This window comes from Microtus pennsylvanicus, chromosome 3 (assembly GCF_037038515.1).
Source record: "Microtus pennsylvanicus isolate mMicPen1 chromosome 3, mMicPen1.hap1, whole genome shotgun sequence".
NCBI lineage: Eukaryota > Metazoa > Chordata > Mammalia > Rodentia > Cricetidae > Microtus > Microtus pennsylvanicus.
The window spans coordinates 17,617,846-17,638,708 of NC_134581.1; the positions used below are offsets into that span (position 1 = coordinate 17,617,846).

General features: G+C 45.0%; 1 protein-coding gene across 1 annotated transcript in view; it reads left to right on the forward strand.

Moving 5' to 3' along the window:
* The window catches only part of LOC142846949 (collagen alpha-4(VI) chain-like), a 96,640-nt gene that overhangs the window by 17,011 nt on the left and 58,766 nt on the right, over positions 1 to 20,863 (forward strand). The window contains exons 8-15 of the mRNA XM_075967714.1: positions 4,290 to 4,624; positions 5,698 to 5,776; positions 8,226 to 8,371; positions 8,531 to 8,623; positions 11,694 to 11,747; positions 15,874 to 15,945; positions 17,368 to 17,394; positions 18,684 to 18,728. Of these exons, the coding sequence (XP_075823829.1) occupies positions 4,290 to 4,624; positions 5,698 to 5,776; positions 8,226 to 8,371; positions 8,531 to 8,623; positions 11,694 to 11,747; positions 15,874 to 15,945; positions 17,368 to 17,394; positions 18,684 to 18,728 (851 nt within the window). The remainder of the gene's footprint in view (positions 1 to 4,289; positions 4,625 to 5,697; positions 5,777 to 8,225; positions 8,372 to 8,530; positions 8,624 to 11,693; positions 11,748 to 15,873; positions 15,946 to 17,367; positions 17,395 to 18,683; positions 18,729 to 20,863) is intronic.

Here is a 20,863-nt window from a genome sequence, read left to right on the forward strand (position 1 = left end):
GATGATTTTGTTATTTTATCTCTAAACATACATATTTTTATATACACATGATTGTGTAAATTATCTATTTTTTTTGAGACAGGGCCTCTCACTATAGCTCAGGTTAGCCTGGAACTCCCTGTGTGGCCTGGCAGGCGCGAGACTCCTGCTAATCAGTGTTAGCCTCGCGAGTGCCAAGAGGCAGGCATGCGCCACCACGCGTGCCTTGTAGCTTTTTCTTTTTATTGAGAAAAGGAGAAAAAAAAAAACAAGTTTCCACCTCCTCCCAGCCTCCCATTTCCCTCCCCCTCCTCCCACCCTTCTCCCCCTCCTCCCACCCTTTTCCCCCTCCCCCACTCCTCTCCCCCTCCCTCTCCAGTCCAAAGAGCAGTCAGGGTTCCCTGCCCTGTGGTAAGTCCTAGGTCCTCCCCCCTCCGTCCATATCTAGGAAGGTGAACATCCAATCTGGCTAGGCTCCCACAAAGCCAGCACATTTCGTAGGATCAAAACCCTGTGCCATTGTCCTTGGCGTCTCATCAGCCCTCATTGTTCGCCATGTTCAGAGAGTCCAGTTTTATCCCATGCTTTTTCAGTCACAGTCCAGCTGGCCTTGGTGAGCTCCCAATAGATCAGTTAAGGGAGCCACCTTAGGGTTGGCAAGAGACTTGAACCTAGAGTGGCTCCCAGGTGCCCAGGCCGAGGTCCCCAGTTAGTTCCTTGGGCAGCTGAGGATAGGGAACCTGAAATGACCCTATCCTATAGCAATACTGACGAATATCTTGCATATCATCATAGAACCTTCATCTGGTGATGGATGGAGATAAAGACAGAGACCCACACTGGAGCACTGGACTGAGCTCCCAAGGTCCCAATGAGGAGCAGAAGGAGGGAGAACATGAGCAAAGAAGTCGGGACCACGAGGGGTGCACCCATCCACTGAGACAGTGGAGCCTTGTAACTTTTTAGCTCTTTGAGTCTGAAGGGACCAAGGAAGAAAATCTGGTCTTTTCCTTAGTTAAGTGCCTATTAACAGGGTCCCATGACTTGTCAGCCTTGGCGGGAGGCAAACGTGGGCTCTGGACATTTACAAAGCCCTTGGTTCCTCAGAATCTGAGAGAGCAAGCAGTACTTAAGAACAAAAGAAATGCTTTCACCAGGATGCTTTTCCCAGGGGAAGCACTGCATTCGTTACCACACCTGTCTCACACAAGGTGGCTTCAAGGCGGGTGACTCCTCTGGGGCACAATCAACATTCTTTCTCACTCCAGAACAGTGCTGTCCTAACGTGTTAGATGGTGTTCGTTCATCTGACAGTCACGTGGGCTCCCGTGAGGTAGATGCCATTATTGAGCTACTCAACTCCTAGGTGAGGAAAATTGGGCTGAGAGAGGTTGCAAACAAAAGGGAAACAGTGGGAGGCAGGGGTTGAATTACTCAACAAGGCAGCAAAAGACAGACCACTCACTGCCTGGCATGGTGGTGCATGCCTTTAATCCCAGCACGCAGGGGAAGGAGGCAGAGGCAGTCAGGTAGGATCTGTGAATTCTAGGCCAGTCTTGGCTATATAGTAAGACCCCCCCCCAAAAAAAAGCAAAAGGCCAGGTCAAGATCATTTTGGTTCTAGGTCAACCTCAGCTACACTGTGTTCAAGGATAGCCTGGCTACATGGGACCCTATCTCAGAAATAGATAAGGAAAACAAATAGGGGCTGGGGAATTGGCACAGTCAGTAAGGTGTTTGCTTTTCAGAGCCAAATACAAGCTTGGTGGTATGTACCTGTTATCCCAGGAGACAGAACTAGGAAGATCCTTGGGGCTGGTTGGCTGGCAAGTCTAGCTGGATCAGTGAGCTCTGGGCTCATCCAGACACCTTTGTCTCAAAAAAATAAAGTGGCCAAATGTTTGAGGGAGACACCCAGCGTCAACCTCTGGGCCCCACTCACTATGCACATACACACAGACTCACATTCTCTCTCGCTCTCTCTCTTTCTTCCTCCCTCCCCCTCCCTCCCTTCCTCCCTCCCCCTTCTCCTTCACACACACACACACACACACATACACACACACACACACACACGTACATATGTACATATGTAACTACCGCCTGCAAACAACAACAAAAGCCCACACGGTAATCATTATGTAGGCACACAGAGACTTTTCTTGAGCAACTGGGCTCTAAGAGGTGCCAGGCTTTATTGTGGAAGACTCATTTGGGCTCCCTGCGTCCTATCAAAGCTTTAAAGTCTATTTTTGTGAAGTATTAAATTAGGGTCTTCGCTCAGGCTGCTTCAAGATGCCCAGTGAATTTGGAAATCGTTTGAATCAAACACATAGATGAAGCTGTCACAAAGATGGAGGCTAAGGTGTGCTCTGGGCTCATCCAGACACCTTTGAGTCTAGCTCACAGTGGTAGAGGACACCTGCCTAAAGCCAACCAAATCAAAGCAAACCACAAAACAAAACAAAAAAGCAAGGATTGTCGGCTGCCCTGCATATGTAGTTCGAATTCTCCAGATATCAAATTCCTGAGTTTTCTTTCTTTGCAGGGGAACATACCTACCTTTTCTTTCTGTTCGCTTTGTACCAGGTGGATTAAGGTTCTTGTTCATTCAGTTTTGCTTTTAACTTTTTGATGAAATTGGGCTAGACATTCTAATAACAGCCAGAAGCTAGTTAGTTACAGAATTCTGGAGTCACAGAGCTGAAAAGACCTTGGTGGTCGCCTGTCAAGATCCCATCCTCTCTGCTAACAGGGAAGAAAATGGCTCCTTGCATTTGTCAATTACCGAGTAAAACCAGTTGGGAAGGTTCTAGGGGAGACGGAAGCGAGCAACACAATCTTATGCCACTGAGAAAGCCAAAGTTCTCTTGTCTCAAATTGGATCTAACATAGAAATGGGATTTACTTCTGCGAAACTGCTATTTTGTCAACTTGAACTAGATTTTAAAAATAAAGCAAAACCCAGTTATTTTATGTGAAAACAGGAGGAAGACACTTTCCACTGTGTTAGTTTCAGGAACATACCAGCTAGTGTGGGTATGATCTTCAGGGGGCTAAAGCTCATGATCCAGCCATGGGAAGCATTTCATCGGTGAAGGGTCAACTACATACTCATTGCTCCCCAAATTGTATTGCCTAATCTTTGGTTTAATTTTTCTAGTTGTGAGTCAAGTATTCCAATGTGTGTGTGTTTGTGTGTGTGTGTATGTATGTATATGTGTGTGTATGTATGTCTGTTTATGTATTTGTGTGAATGTGTATATGTATATGTGTGTATGCATGTATATGTATGTATGTGTGTGTGTGTGATCAGAGAACAACTTACAACAGTTTGTTCTCCTTCCACTATGCGGGCCTTGAACTCAGGCCCTCTGGCTTGATAGCAAGAGCCTTTACCCACTGAGCCATTGTGCCAGCCTACAATGTGTGAAGATTTAAGGAAGAAACGCCCACATACTCATTGCCCCTGCTGAAGTAATTAATAGTGCTAGCTCTTTCATGGTGGCTAAATTATTCATTCATCTACATTTGAAACTAGATGTTGTCTGTGAGCATCAATTTTGCATTCTCGATGGAATTTCATAAGTGGGCTTATTATACACTAATTATACCCTGAAACACCAGTGGACCTTCCAAATTCTAGATTAAGCCTCCCCAGGGGGCCTTACAATTTATTCAGACAAAAGAAACAGAAAATAGAGGATACCATTCAGCCCTGACCTTTTCTAATAGTCTGCCACCCCACATAAGGCTGCTGTATGGGCAGTAGACGAGGAAGAAGACTCCCAGCGAGGAAGGTGAGTTACAAGGACTGCTGAAAGAGACTCAAGGCTTATTTATAGGCTACCCTTATCTGCCAGACATCCAGTGAGGGTCTGTATTAGGTCATGGGAGAATAGCACGGCATAGCACCCACTCTTAAGGAACCACCGTAGTAGAGGAGAAGACTAAAGGAAAGCTTCAGTGATACACAGGATATTACGTACTTGATCGGAGGGGGCACAGGTAAAAATGGGAGACTACTTGGATGGTGAGGCAGGCATTTGGATTGGTACTTAAAGGACTTGAATATGTCAGTTGGCTACATAGGAAAGGACATTCCAGGCAGAGGGATAAGATCTGCCATGACAAAGGCAAGGCGCAGCCTGTTTTGTATCAGTTAGCTTTTGCCATGTACCAACCTTCACACTTAATCCACCATTTTCCAGGCTTGGCCTTGTGGGAGTTTCCTGGGGGAGCGTTCTTTCCAGCTTGGGTACTCAGTTCCACCATGGCAGGAGACTGATACTACTTCTCCACTTTCAAAGGATGCGGCATGGATCTGTCTGTTGGAATCGATCTCTCAACTTCTTCAGAGCGAGCTCAGCAGGACCTGCGAAGGCTCCTCCCGGGGCTGATGCAGCAGCTCTCTGTGCTCTCTAACGTCAGCTGTGACACTGCCGGCCAGATGGAACCCAGGTTCCGCTACATGATCCCAGGCTCCAGCGGCCAGCTTGTCTTTGACTCAGGCTTTGAGAAATACAGTGATGAGATCATCCAGAAGTTCCTGGTGCATCAGGGTTTGGTGAACAATCGTATGGATGTAGACTTTCTGCAGAACCTGGGAGAGACTGCCATCCAGCTATCTCTTGCCACAGTGAAGGTAATACATGCCTAGAACCCAGACTATGGAGCCTTGGGGCAGGGTAGGATAAAAAGGCTTTTGTAACTGAAACCAACAGAACTGAGAAGAGGAAGCTTTCATTCAGCCGGCATGTCTTTATTAAGTCCTGGCGGCTCTGGGCTAAACAATAGAATACAGCCTTGCCTTCCAACTGCTCACAGGTTAGAGAGCCAAATCCTTCCATGATACAATTCATCCTTTTGTTTATTTGTTTGTGACAAGGTCTCTCTATGGAGCCCAGGCTGGCCTTGAACTCACAGAGCGCCACCTGCCTCTACCTTCCCAAGGCTGGGATTAAGGGGTGCACCACCACACCCTACCTGCACAATTCTTTCTTAAGACATCCAGAGCATGCCCCTAGGCTCCCTAGTCTCTTATGTTCACTCCCAGCTATTCGGAGTTCAACCGTTATTTTTGTAATCATCACATTGAGCTAGCCGAAGCCCACCCGTGGAGTCCCTCCCTTCCTGATGCCCCTTAAATGGTGTACCTCAGGCACTTACTTCTTCCTCCATTCAACGTCCACATGCCTCCTCTCCTCTTGCTAATGGCACTTTGGTATATTTTGAACGGGTAAAGATGGAGGAGGTGATTTTAGAAGCATCTTTGAGTGGCTAGTTTAGACTGTTTCAATTCTTCTCTTTTTCTCCCCTTGGGGTGAAGGGGAGGAAAAGTTGAAATGGGAATAAGTTTGTAATTTAGTAACAAATGGATAGGTCAGAAGAAATGTTTTAAACTGCTGGGCCCGCACACACAAATTCACTTGTATTTTTAAGAATTGTGTCTGGGTAGTGGTGGCAAATGCCTTTAATCCTAGTACTCAGGAGGCAGAGGTAGGCGGATCTGAGTTCGAGGCCAGTCTCGTCTACAGAGTGATTTCATGGACATCCAGGGCTACATAGAGAAACCCTGTCTCGAAAAACCGAAAGAAAAAAGAAAAACAAATTGTGCAATTTTTAGCATTTACTTCTGCATTCTCTTTTCTTCTTTCTTCTTTTGTTTCCTCTGTTTTTCCTGCTCTCTTCCCCTCCCTCTCTTCCCCCATGTCCCAGGTCCTTTTAGTGCTTACTGATGGACTTGACGAGGATCTACAGAGACTTCGGAGAACCTCGGAGCTCCTCCGCAACAGAGGTAAGCCTCCTGCGTGGACTGGATCCTCCCACCAAGGCCCCTCCCACCAAGGCCCCTCCCACCAAGGTCGAGCTCCTTCAGGTTGGACTCCTGGAAGCCACCTGCCCTAATGGGTGGAGCGTGGTTCCAATGGGCTGAGGTCCAGCCTCTCTTGTATAAGTCAGGGTGTGGAGGCATCTCCTCTTCCTAGCATCCCCAACGTCAGAGCTACTAGGACGGTTATTATACTCAAGTATTGTCATTGAGTATTTTAGGTTTCTCAGAAGTCTCTGTATGTCTTTTCCTTAACCACTGGAGCCAGCTGGAAGCCAAACATTGCTCTTAGCCCCACCATTCTCTTCAATCTTTCCCCCTGCCTTCCTCCACTTTGAAGGGTCAGGGAGCTACTCCAGGTGGCTTGTTTGTGAAATTCGAAGATGCCCATTGCCCTGTGGATGCAGCCCTGTGCCGGCTGCTGGCTGCATCTCAGAACACACTTGCTGCTCAGCTGGGCGTCCTAGTGTAGGACAATTCGTGCATATGCATAAAGTGGCTTTGGCTGTTCTTGTTTTGGGTCACAAGAAGCAAACGCAGCATGAATATCCAGCCACACTGATTTGTTCAAATTCCCTTGAGGCAGGATAAAAAGGAAGGGAGAATTCTGGGGACACAAGGATGGGGAGGGGAGGAGAGAGAGGAAGTTCCTTCATACAAGAATTTGGTTGAAGTTTCTTACCCACAGCAGTTGAAAAGGGCCAAGGAGTTTAAGTGGTGAGCAGGAAGTAGAAAGTGCATATGTTCTGACCACCTCATGCTCCTGAGATTTGGAGAATCTGGGAGTTTAGGCAGACCCTATCCTGTCTAATGAAACAGGCACTAATGTATCAGTGGAGTCATGTCACACTGAGACCAAACAGACATGGGTGTTAAGAAGTTCAACCGGGAATTGCCATGTTTGTTGTCAGAACAAATATTACTGTTAATATTTTGATCTGTAAACTCCCAGCATATACGCAGTTGGCTTCTTGCTACTGAACAAGCTGCTGACAATCTTGTACATATTCCCAATTTATGCCTTAAAAGTATGTTCTTGGCAACTAATGTGTGAGCAAAGTTTGCAGGCTCTTGTCACACACTCCCAAATTTCTTCCAAAAAAAAAAAAGTTGCAATAATTTAACTTTCCAGGGTAATCAATGAAGCAAGTTTATCTGGAAGCAAGCTGTCATTAAAGAAAACAAACAAGCATGTTTTTCAACACCAATGGCAAAATCGTTTCCAGTAGTATGTATTGAATATGCCCCATCAAAGGAGAAGGACAAAGGTGTCCCCACGGGGGGACTGACACATAGCTCCTGATACACTGCCTTCCTTAGCAGCCTGAGAACTTCCTCCAAATGTGTAGAGACCTAGCCCTGATATGGGATTCCCCTCTGTAAGCTGTGAATATTATTGGTTAATAAAGGACTGCTTTGGACCTATAGCAGGGCAGAACTTAGCTAGGCAGGGAGAACTAAACTGAATGCTGGGAGAAAGGAGGCAGAGTCAGTGAGAAGCCATGGAGCCCCGCCAGAGACAGACACTGGGAACTTTACCTGGTAAGCCACAGCCACGTGGCAATACACAGATTACTAGAAATGGGTTAAATTAAGATGTAAGAGTTAGCTAATAAGAAGCTAGAGCTACTGGGTCAAGCAGTGATTTAAATAATACAGTTCCTGTGTGATTATTTTGGGGCTGAGCAGCAGAGAACCAACAAGCATAGCCCCAGGCCAAACTAGGGTTTATGTTGTTAATAGAGAGGAATTGCAGGACTAGCCCTGATTACTCTTCCAGAGGACTCAAGTTCAATTTCAGGCACCCACATGGCGGCTCACAACCATCTGTAACTCCAGTTCTGGGAACCTAATACCATCTCTGGCCTCTTTGGGTACTACATGTGCATAGGCATACATTCAGGCAAACACTCTTATACATGGAATAAAAATAAATAAAATCTCAAAAATTAAAAAAAAGATACTTGCGGGAGAGGCAGGATACCATTGATAATTTTAGATTAGCCTCGGTTTTCTTGAGAGCACTAAGCTAGCTAGGGCTACATAAGTAGATTCTGTATGAAAGAAAGAAAGAAACAAACCCAGACTAGACAAGCCAGCAAGAGCAATGAAAAAGAAGGCTAATTGTACTTTCACTATTTTTTTTTTTGAGTTAGTCTCACTGTGTAGCTCAGTTTCAGCAAACCATGTAGCCCATGTGGACCTTGAACTCCTGATCTTCATGCCTCAGCTTTCATGTTCCGGGGCTGCAGAGGTCAGCCTCAATTGGTATGGGAACTTGTTTTAACAAAAACGCAGCTTGAGACAAGAAAGCCTGAGGATGTGGCAGTGGTGGAATGATGGTGACCATCTGGGATGGAGACGGAGGCAGATGGTTTGGAAGACAGGTAAGTAACCCCCCTTTGATACTTCGAAGGACTCTCTGGACTCCTGCTCATCGGCCTGGAAGGCATGCAGAAGATAGAGGAGCTGCAGGAGCTGGAGTTTGGCCGAGGGTTCGCGTACCGGCAGCCTCTGAGCATCGGTCTGCCGTCCCTCTCAAGCATCTTACTGAAGCAACTTGTAAGTCCTCTTCCAAGGTGTCCTTTGGTTGATCCCAGTGATGATAATGACTTTGAAGACTTTGGGGTATGTGTATGGGAATTTTACCTGTCTAGTGTATAGTATGACCCAGGCTGATATAGAAGAAAAACCGTATGTGACACAGATTCTGTGTTTCAGGACACAATTGTGGAGAGGACATGTTGTCACGTGTATGCCAAGTGTTATGGAGATGACGGGCTCAGAGGTGATCCTGGGACTCTTGGGAAGAAGGTGAGAATTCCTGGTGGAGGGAGAAGGTGACACTCAGTGCCCAGTGCACACCAAGGCTGATATCCTCACAGCCTTCTTTCTAATTCTACAGCTGTAACAAATCTTTGAGGACCTTGTTACTTCACATATGCAATCTTGAAGTTCTGGGAGTGGACAATGCTCTCCCCAAACTGACCAGAATGGAAAGGCATTTGAGACTTGAGCTCCTGTGTTTTCCTGACATCACCATAGCCTGTTCTTTCTATCACACAAGGTTTCCTTTTTATGTTGATTTAAAATTATTATTTTTTTTAGTTTATCACTCATTTTATTTTTCATAAAATTATTTTTAATTCACGTGTTTGTTGCATTTATTTGTATGCATGTGTATGTATGTACACACGTGCAGGCTACGGTGTCCATGTGGAGCTCAGAGGACTTTTGAGAGTCGGTTCTCGCTTTCCATGATGTGGGTCCCAGGGATTAAATTTAGGTTATGAGTTTTTGTTTGTTTTGTTTTCTTTTTTGAGAGGGTCTGGCCTAGAGCTTGCTCTGTGCACCAGGCTGGCTTTGAATTTACATAGGTCAGCCTGACTCTTCCTCCGAAGTACTGGGCTTACGGGTGTGCACCGTGTCTAGCCCAGGTCATCAGTCTTGATGGCAAGTGCTTTTATTGGCAACCCGGACAAGTTGTTTTACATTTTTTATTTGTATGTGTGAGTCTGTGTGAAGGTCACAGATCAACATCTGGAATCTCCCTCAGGTGGTAACTGTCCACTTTAGTGTTCTGAACCTGGAGCTTACCTATTTGGCCAGGTCAGCCAAGCTGCAGAGTGCTCCTGTCTCCACCTTCCCAATTGCAGGGATTACAGTCACGTGTTGCCATGTAAGCTCAGAAGTCATGCTGAGGAGCTCAGACTTTACCTCTGAGCCATCTCTAAGCCCCCTTTGGTCTAACTGACAAGGCGGTCATAGACCCCACCTTTGCACAGGATGTTGCACTTACCAAATATTGACCTGGCTGGCATCTTTTTTTCCAGCAGTAAATGCCGTTCCCTTCCTAACGTTCTTCTCACAGCATTAAAATCCGAGAAAAGATACAGTCTTCGGCTTCGCGCAGCAGTTGCTTTTCTTCTCCATTAACTCTGAATTAACTGGTAGGAAAATTAGTACCTGGCACTTTGAGGGAAGACTAGCCCAGAGAAACGTTCCTTAGGTACTCAGGGCTGGCTAGGTTCTAAGGGACACCCAGGGGCCAAAGTTTTGAGTGGTGCATGGCCTCAAATCCCTGTGTGAGGTTGAACCAAACCCACCGGCACGCACACTGTTCTGGAACTCTCTAGGCAGCTGGGGTGACCTTGAGCTGAGGACAATTACAGGTGTGTGCCAGGCGTGTGCCAGGTGATTGCCAGGTGTGTGCCAGGTGATTGCCAGGCGTGTGCCAGGTGATTGCCAGGCGTGTGCCAGGTGATTGCCAGGTGTGTGCCAGGTGATTGCCAGGTGTGTGCCAGGTGATTGCCAGGTGTGTGCCAGGTGATTGCCAGGCGTGTGCCAGGTGATTGCCAGGCGTGTACCAGGTGATTGCCAGGTGTGTGCCAGGTGATTGCCAGGCGTGTACCAGGTATGGTGGCACACACCTGTAGTCATCTTCAGCTCAGTGCTTGGCTGGAATGAGTTCTTTTTTTTTTGTATGTAAAGATTTAATTTTATGGGGCTGGAGAGATGACTCAGAGGTTAAGAGCATTGCCTGCTCTTCCAAAGGTCCTGAGTTTAATTCCCAGCAACCACATGGTGGCTCACAACCATCTGTAATGGGGTCTGGTGCCCTCTTCTGGCCTGCAGGCATACACACAGACAGAATATTGTATACATAATAAATAAATAAATAAAGATTTAATTTTATTTTTACTTGTATGTGTGCACCCATGCCTATGTATGGACATGGATAAACAAGGCTGGCACCTGTGGAGGAGAGGGCATCTGCTTCCATCTGTCGTGGGTGCTGGGAACTCAACTTGGGTCTTCTTCAAGAGCAGCCTGCTCTCTTAACTGTGGCACCATCTCTCCACCTTCTAGCATGAGTTCTTAATGGCTTTGCAGATCCGCCCTATCAATTTGAAACAGTAGAAAGTATGTAAGGATTTTTTTTTTCCTGAGATAAGGTCTCCTGGGACCCAGCCTGGCCTTGAACTTCTTACTTAGCTGAATATGACCGTGATCTTTTGTTCCGGCTGGCTTCAGTTCCCAAGCAGCAGGACCAGAAGTGTGCACTAGCGTGTTCAGTTTCCACAGTGCTGGGGACTGAACTCATGCTTCATGCATGCCAGGCAAGCACTCCGCCAACTGACTCCGTGCCTAGCCCTGTAAAGTCTTTGAAAAAGAAATTGGTTAAGCCTTAGTGACAGGTTTGTGTCTCTCACGTTCTTTATGATTAGACTAAAAGACTGAGTTTGGGAACCCCTTACTGTGTGCATGGCACCTAAGTGGTCATGTCTTGAATGCCGAGAACTAGAGGATGCTGATGTCCCTGCTCGGTTAGAACTGAGTTGTGCTTGGTTGTATTGAATTTACAAATAAAGCATGTCTCGTTGATGTTACTGGTGGATTTTAGGCTAAATAAACAAATCTACCTTTCAAATGGTAAACCAACATTCCTGGGGATGATACAGTTTGTAAACATGAAACTGAAGAAAAAAAAGACTAAACAGTTGAGTCAGAAAGAAGCGCTTCCTCATGAGAAATCGGGGCATATGACCCCACAGATTGTGTTAAACAAGGTCAAAGACCTATGTAGGAATAACACTTCAAACTAGAAACTGGTCTTGGTTTGAGTTTTTATAATAGAATGGCTTAAAAATATTTTGGAATCATAACAATAACCCAATGAGCCAAACAAGTGTCCATATGCCCCCTTTAACGCAGACTAAGAATCTCTATTTCCATGCAGCTCCTCCAGCAAGCAGCGAATGGATTGGTTGATAACATATGAACCCAGTGAGACAAGGCGATCTGATAGTAGCGATTAATTTTTTTTGAGAAATGACGAAGAATCCAGAGTCCAAGTTACTTAGTTGAGTTTCTGTCTTCTCAGGGCGAGAGGGGTCTGGACGGGCTTCCTGGCCATCCCGGAGAAGAGGGTGACTATGTGAGTACTGGATGTTTTCCTTTCCTTCTTCCCTTCCGCTCTCCTCCCCACCAGCTAAACTGAGGTGATTTGTTGTGATTATCGAGTCACCCATGACAATGACTGGGGTGGCAAGGTGAACTTAGTCCAAGTCCGTTCTTATAAGGACCCAGCTTTCTTGGGTGGCAGTGAAGGCTCTGGGGTCATGGCGGATCCCTGAAGGTTTGTATGAACCCTGGATACCTCACGCCACCCCAGGATGTGCTGCAGGAGCAGCACTCCCCGTTTGTTTATCAGCGAGGCAAATGTTTGTTACAGAGGGAGCAGGAGGTAGGAGCGCAGAGCGGTGGAGACCGGCTTCATCTTTTCACAGGATTACCAGGAGGGTTTAAGAAAGCCGTGGTTTTCAGGTGATTTTGAAGCAGTTCTTTGTCCCCCGAGCCTGCTTTAAAGCGGATTTGCGTGTACACCACTAGCTCTCGAGCTTTCCCGGTTTCAGACTGTAGGTGTTTTGTATTGAGTGGATCAGTTGAAGAAAGGAGGTCACCCCGAGATGGAGTTTAGGCTCTCTGCAGCATGGAGGAACGGTTTCGAGGTACCGTGCCTCGAACTGCCATGCTGAAGCATTTTTATTGACTGTTACACAAAAGTTGCTTTTGGGTAAGACAAGTTCCTTATTCCAAAGCCCTGATCTAATCTTTATGTTTTCTGAAGGACAACATCGCACCCCTGCAACTTTAGTCTTTGCTGTGTACAGTTTACCTGCAGGGTGAAATAGAGTTCAGGTTCCCAAGCCCTAGTGGAGCTTGTAAATCAAGAGGCCTCGGGTGTGCCAGGATAGTCTTGTGACCAAACTGTAAAGCTCCGTCAGAGACAGAAAACCATCACCATTTTGTGATGTCTAAGTTAAAGCTAAGAGAATTTTATTTACTTATTTCATAATGACAACAATCCACTATGCATTAACATGCATGATATTACTTTATGAAAAATGAATATATTTGACAGAACAGAAAGCACCAGCATAAAAAGAACAATGTTTTCCATATTTAGCTTTTAGGTAGCAGCCGAATCTGCATGCCTGATTCTTTGTCTAGCCTTTTCTGGTGCCACTATCTGTGTGTCTCTTCCCTCTGCCTTAAACTTGGGAAAGAATGAGAGTTAAAAACAGAAAATAACACTGGAATGCTGTTCCACCTTGCCCGCTGTGTCCCACGAGGAAGGAGAGGGACAGCACTTATGGGTTCCAAAGACTTTTCTAACTCACCACATAAGCGGTCACTGATGATCAGGGCGGCAGGACGAGGGCTCTGGGGCCTCGTTTCTCCCTAGCAGGGACAGAAGCAGAGACAGAAGCAGGGGTTATTAGCACAAAAACCACAACACATTTGTTGCCAAGTTACAGTTACAATTTTCACCAACCAGGAATCAAATTTTAGGAACTTTTCCTTGTGTGTTCCATACAACGGAAGCCTTTCAGTCCAACCAATCAGATTCATTTGTTCCTTCTGGGGTCAGGAGCAGCCATAATGTTCCTAGAGAGCTAAAGATGCACAATGGCTGCTTCTATGGCTTAGGGAGGAGGGTGGTCAGCTATTGGAAGGTTTCCAGCTCTCCTAGGGCTTGGGAACCTGAACTCTATTTCATCCTGCAGGTAAAATGGAGTCTGAAGTCAAAATGGCAGTACTGAGGCCAAGGTGCTTTTGCCTGCTCCCTTCAGTGTAACTGGGAAAAATACCCTTTGTGAACTACTGTACATATAAACATAGATATTTTCTTTGCTCCAACTGTTTTTTTTTAAATTATTTTATTTGCCAGAAGATGTGTCTACATACTGCATATGTGGCTGGTACCCAAAGAAGTCAGAAAATTGTGTCAGATCTTGTGGAACTGGAGTTATAGGTAGTTGTGAGCTGCCATGTGGGTGTTGAGAGCTGAACCTGGGTCCTCTGGAAGAGCAGTCAGTGCTCTTAACCACTGAGCCATCCATCCTTCCCTCTAGCTGCTGCTATTCTGAACTCCTACACTGTCTGAATGTAGAATATAGCTGCCAAGACGTGTGTAAACCAACCTACTTTGTAGTTTGGGGAGGCTTGCTCAACCCTCCCTCCCTTTTTTCAGTAAGCACAGCCTACATTTAGAAATAACAGAAATATTTCTTCTAATTTTTTGATGATGTTTAAAATGTCCTGTGCTATTTTTTGTACCTGTGGGGTGGGTCAATGGGTGAGCATGTGTGTGTCATGTGGAGGTCGCTTTTGGGAGTAGGATCTCGTCTTCCATCTTGAGGCAGAATCTCTCTTGTTTATACTTAGGCCAACTAGCTTGGAAGCTTCCAGACAATTCTATGCCTCCCATCTTCCTACATGAGTGCTAGGATCATACCACAGCTCTGGTTTTTTAACGTGGGTGCTGGGGACTCAGCTCATCACATTGGCACAAGTTCCCTTGCCCATTGAGTCATCTCTCCAACCTTCTTTTATGCTTAATGTAATTTCTTACAAGAGAAGATGACTTCACTGTGTGCTGTCCTCTGAACAGCTCTTAATATTATTTTTATCCCTAAAAATGGGTAGGTTTTCCTGCTCAGCGCCAGAGATATCTCTGTAGGTGGAATGCTGTCAGACGTGCGAGCACACATTTGTAGACTCAAGCAGAACATGTCTCGGGAACAATTTATTCTCCCCGATGTCTTCTGTTAGTAACTCATCACGCCTTTCCTGAGCCCACCCTCCAACCCAAGGGTATAAGATAACATCCTGAGACTGGGAGGATGGCTCAGTGGGTAAAGCCCTTGCTGTGCAGTCTTGAGGACCTGAGTCTGGATCCCACAACTCTGCGTGCATATATAGCTGTGTGCGAACCTGCTCTCCCAGGACTCAGATGCAGCTAAGAGCAGGAAACTGTGTGCCCAACAAGGTGGAAGGCGAGTCTGTCCTCCTGACTTCCACACCTGGCCATGGGCCAGATGTGCTCCACGCACACGTGAACACACGCACACGTGAACACACACACACGTGAACACACGCACACGTGAACACACGCACACGTGAACACACACACACGCACATGCACAAGATTGAAATAAAAATTGTTATGTTCATTGACTTTGTGGGTGAGGAGATAAAAAAGGGCTCAAAGGCCAGGTGTTCCTCCATGTTTGGGGTCCCAGCTGGGCTGATGAGAACTTCTGGGGCTCTCGAGACTGGACTGGAGGACCCATTGCTGGGGTGGTATCTTCTCTTTTGTGCCTGGCATCTCTGCTGAAATGCTGGATGGACACAAATCTAAAAATATAGCAGGAGATTCTCATATATTGAAAAAAGTGGGCTGGTGAGATGACTCAGCTAGTGTGAGTGCTTGCCATGCAAGCCTGGCAGCCTGTGTTTGACCCCTGGAATCCATAGTGGAAAGAGAGAACCAACTCCTGCAAGGTGTACCCAGACTTACACACATTCTCTGTAGTATCTTGCACCCCTACACATGCATGCTTATGTACACATGCCCTTGCACCTGTACACACGCATGCTTATATACACACGCATGCATGTATACACACATGCGCCAATAATAACAAACTGCAAAAAATTAGAAAACATCTACCAGTCTTGGTGGTATGTACTTATAATCTCAGTCCTTGGGTGGAGGCAGCAGGATCACAAGTTCAGAGCTAGCCTGGGCTACATAGCAAGACCCTGTCTCAAACAAACAAACCCAAAACCTAAGTAAGAGAAATGCAAAGTTGATTTCCCAAATACTATAAGGACAATAAGGGAACAATTGGGCGATCTCAACAGGAAAAATTGCTGAGGCGAGGCAGTAACCTTAGGGACAAGAAGGGAGTCATTGATAAGAAAATGTTAAGCAATAGTTTATTTCCCCCTGAGACCACAGTTTGAGCTATCTGAAGGAGATGCGAGACACATCTGAGGTTTGCAGTTTTTTTCTCATTTGGGAGCTCAGCTTGGCCAGATGATGCGTTTATAATCTGCTGACCTTGTAGGCTTTGTCTGGTCAAGTGTTGGAAGATGTGAAACTCTAGGGACCATCTGTGTCCCAGCCCTGTGCCGGGCATCCCTGCCGGTTAGAATTGCTTTGGTGGGCACGGAGATAGCTAATTAGTATCTTCCTATGTTTTTCTTCACAGGGACAAAGAGGCCCCCGGGGTCTTCCTGGACTTCGAGGTGAGGAAGGGTGTCCAGGTGTGAGAGGTCTTAAGGTGAGTGTGTCCTTGAACTTTGAGATCCTTTGCCTTTCATGATTTTGTCCCTTGCGTTGGAGAAAGATCTTAATTCCTCACCACAACTATAGAATCTCAACGCCTAAGAATGAAGATTGCCTGAAGGAAAACCTGTAGCCTTTGCTAGACAAGAGTTGAGTGTGCTGATAGTAGGAAGGTAGGCTTGGAATCCTGGATTTAAAGGATTTAAACAGCTAAGGGGAGATGAGCAGAATGCCCCCTTTGAAATGGCTGCTTTAGGTGGCTCTGAAGCTTCCATGATTGGAGGGTCTCCTTCAATAAGCTCAGAAAAATAATCTACAACATAATAGTCCTAAAGAGAACTTCCCCAGTCATACTGATCATGTCACCCACTGAGCTATATCCCCAGCCTTCAGTCCTTTCTGTCTCAGTTTTAATTAATATGTAAGAATTGTATCTATGAATGAATTCAGTGGCTTATTTCAGTAGCTGCACATAGAATGCAGCAGCTGACTCCAAGCTCCTCCCTCTTTTGCTCTGTCCCATTGTTGTGGAATATTACGTTAACTACGGAAATATATTACATTTGTTTCTGCTGCTTTTGTTAATGATGTAAAAATGTGCTACATTTGTTTAATTAGGTAAAGATATGTTTCATTTGGTTCACCTTGCCTGCCTAAGGCACCTGATTGGTCTACTAAAAAGCTGATCAGCCAATAGCTAGGCAGAGAGAGGGTTATGTGGGACTGGCGGGCAGAGAGAATAAGTAAGGAGAAATCTTGGCTGGAGAAAAAGAGAACAGAGAATGAGGGAGAACGAGAGGGACGTGTCTGGGGCCAGAAACGAGGCAGCCATCAGTCAACCAGACAGGAGAAGCAGTGAAAGTTAGATATACAGAAAGAAAAAGAAAAAGTAAAAAGCCCCAAGGCAAAATGTAGATAAAGAGAAACAGGTTAAGTTATAAGAGTTGGCAAGAAATGTGCCTAAGGCTGAGCATTCATAACTAATTAGTCTCTGTGTCATGATTTGGGAACTGGTTGGTGCCCCAAAAGAAAGCCTGCTACAACCCATTGCCTCTGCATCCTCTAGTGATCAGTATTCTACATTTGGGTTGACTTTCTATTTTTACTTTTAAAAACTATATATTACTAGTCTTTTTTTTTTGTGTGTCTAGCTTATTTCATTTAACACAATGCCTTCCAGTTCCAAATGGCAGAATGTTTCTTTCTTTTTTAATGGTTGAAAAACATCCCATTGTGTATCTGTATCACATAAAAAAATTCACTCCCCCATTGATGGGTCCTAGGCTGCCTTCCTACCTGGGCTATTGTGAACATTGTCATAGTAAACGCAGGCATGTAGGTATGTTTTTGGCATGGTAACTTCACTTCTTGGATCTGTGTACACAGCTTAATTATTTTTATTTCTTCCTGACTTCAGGGAGCAAGAGGATTTTCAGGAGAGAAGGTAGGACCACCTTCTCTTTTCTTTCCCTGGATGGCAGCTTCCCTGGGAAACACAGTACTGAGTTCATGCCCTGTTCTACGGTTTCAGTGAAATGCCAAATTCATAGACAAGGAGATAGACCTTCCCAGCTGACTGCCTGGCTGATGGGCTGACTTTAAGACAGATATTTTAGCGCATAGATTGTGACATACATTGCTATTTCCAACTCTGTAATAATTGTACTACCATTATCTATCACATGATGGTCTAAAAAGAGTTGGTTCTGGTCCAAGGTGTGGTGGGGAGAGTGGGGTCACAGTGTACATACAGGGGAGGGGTGATAAAATTGGGTGATCACAATTAATGAGTAACTTTGTATCCAGATTCAGAATCAAAATATCTATTTGTTGGCTTATTTGCTCTAGAAATATACATAACACACTTTGGGTTCCTCTTGTTACCATGGAGTAGAGTTTACAAAATGATAAGACAGACTTGGGCTCAGGGTGATCTTACTTATGCATTCTAGAACCTTCCATTACATCCTGTGACCTGGGGCAAAGGTGTCACATCAGCAATTCAAGAGCTTGCTAGATGTGTTTATTGTCATATGCTAATTCAATTTTACTCGGGTTTAAAAAAGAACTCTTTTAAACTTGATTTTCTTAGGTAGACAATAGGTATAACCCACTCTTTTACATGTGTGGCATGTGTGTCATTTGGTTTGTGAAATTCTGACAGTTTTTCTTCAAAAGATGCTGTCTCTGTCTTTTTCTGTCTCTCTGTGTCTATCTGTCTGTCTGTCTGTCCCTCTCTCCCTCTCTCTTTCCTCTCTGAGTGTTATGTTTTTAGACAGGGTCTCACCTATAGCCCAGGCTGTCTGAACTCTTGATCCTTCTGCTCCAGACTCCTGAGTGCCGGGATTACAGGTGTGGGCCACACCAGCTACAAATGTCATGTTTAGAATGTGACATTGACAAAGGGCTTGCTCACTTTCAGTGCTGAGTTGCAAGAGTCTTTCTTACCCATTCTTACCACACTTGTGTGTCCCCTCTTGCTGTTTTTTTATACATCTTCCTCTTCCTCTTTCTCCCTTCCTAGTCCCTCTCCCCCCACTTTAGCATGGAACCATCTGGGAAAGCAGTAAGGACCATTTTGGGGAAGACCAAATTGTTACTTTTTAATAATTGGGTGTGGTGTTAACACTGTTTCAGAAGCTCTGTGCTCTTGTCAGCTGAAAAAGAAATTAACACAGAAGAAACACTCTATCCCGTGGTCTCTTGTCTAACTTCTGCCCTTCATCCCCACAGGGCAATCCTGGTGAGGAAGGTGCTCGGGGCTTAGATGGAGAACAGGTATGGAGCTTTTTTGCTTTATATTTTATGCCCATTACTCTGGCTCTATCTGTCTGTCCATCTGTCTATCTATCTATCTATCTATCTATCTATCTATCTATCTATCTATCTATCTATCTATCTAATTGTATATGTGTGTACACACACGCATTCCTGTGTGCTTACCACTGCACACACATGGAGACCAGAGGTCAGGTTGTAGAAGTTGGTTTTCTTTTTTGACCTTGTGGGTCCTGGGGATTGAATTCTAATAGACAGGCTTGGCAACAAAAGCCTTTACCTGCTAAGCTATCTTGTTGTGTCCCTATTTATTTATTTACTGAGACAGGGTCTCAGTAGTTCTGGCTGGTCTGGAACTTGCTATGTAGACTAAGCTGGCCATGAACTCCGAGCTCCACCTGCTTTGCCTCCTCAGCACTGGGATTAAACATGTCTTCTCAGTGACCACCTTCATGTCATTAAACTTCCACTCTTACTTCTCATGCCCATTGTAAATTAATTATATACAACTTTGCAAGAGTGATTTTTTTAAATTTTGAAAACTTTGTTTATTGTCATATTGGACTGAAAAACAACTTCTGACCCTTAACATTTTTTAAATAATTTTATCACACACACACACACACACACACACACACACACACACACACACACGATATGTACTTTGATCATCCCTATCCCTATTATCTTATCACCCCCATTCTACTGAACCCCACATCTTTCTAAGTCCCCTTCCTATTTTCATGTCATTTTGTTTGTGGTTCACTGCTTTTAGTTAAAGCTGGCTTAACTAAACGTGAGTGAGTGAGTGTGTGTGTGTGTGTGTGTGCGTGTATTTATTCAAGCAGGGTGGCTTTCCAATGGCTATCACGTTAAGGACTAGACTCCTATCTCTCAGCCACCATTAACCATACAGCTTCTCAGGGCAGGATGTGGTCTCTCCATTCCGCGATGGAATGTTGATGGTTCCAGCCTTGTGCACGCAGCCGCTGCTACTGTGAGTTGACGGGGCAGCGGCCATGCTGTGTTCAGAAGACGGTCTTCCATGCACTCTTCACCGTCTCTTGCCTCTCATGTTCTATCCGCCTCCTCTCCCACAATGGTCCCAGAGCCTCAGAGCGAAATGTAATCTTTTATTTAATAGATTTCACAATATACGTTAAAAGAATTTAAGTTAATATGTAAAAATTATGGCGTCTTCATATGTCAGGGCCAGGATCCTTTGTTCTTATTCATCTCCTCTCTCTTCCCTTCCTTCCTCCTCCTTCCTCTTGCTTCCCCTTCTCCATCACAAATAGTTCCCGCTTCTGCTCTTCTATTAGTCTGGTGTACGTACTCTCAAAGCAAGGACAGCCTTCCTGACTAGTCATTTTAACGCGCACATTTGACAGCGTCCTCTTCTCTCCATCCGAGGGCCCTTAACTTCAGTCAGCCCCCTCCCAGACTGCCTAGCATTGTCCTGAATTTCATTTCCATCTTCTGTTTTGTTAAAATTCAGCAATTAGACATTTTCTTTTCTGCTAAAGATTTATACTTGTATGCATGCGTGAACATACGCCTCTGTGCGAAGGTGTCTGCGTAGGCCAGAAGAGGGTGTTGCATCCCTGATAGCTGGAGTTACAGGCTGTTGTGAGCTACCCTGTGGGTCGTGGGAACTGATCGCAGATCCTTAGGCAGAGCAGCAAGTTCTCTTAACCACCAAGCATCTTTCTAGCCCCAGGCTGTATTGTTAATACTGTTTTAAAAAGCTGACATTCTCTTAGCTTTCCTCCCATATTTATCAGCACCACAGATAATCTTCCTTTAAATAGTTGATATCTTCAAAAAAAGAAAACATGAAATGATCTCATTTCTTTTGCCTAAGATACACCTTGCAGAGTTTCCTTTAACGGGGGTCATGGTCATTGTAAATTCCCTTGGCTTTTGTTTCTCTGATATCTCTTTGTTTTAGGTTTTCTTTTTCCTTTTTTTCCCCACAAAGGATATCTCACTGAGTAAATAAATTTGTTCTGAGAGTTATCCCTTCTCAGAACTTTGAGAATGTCGTTTCTTAGTCTCTGGCTTCTTTTGCCTTGGATCTTTCATTATTACTGTTTAGAAGCTATCTGTCAAAATAATTATTTCTTGGCAAGCAA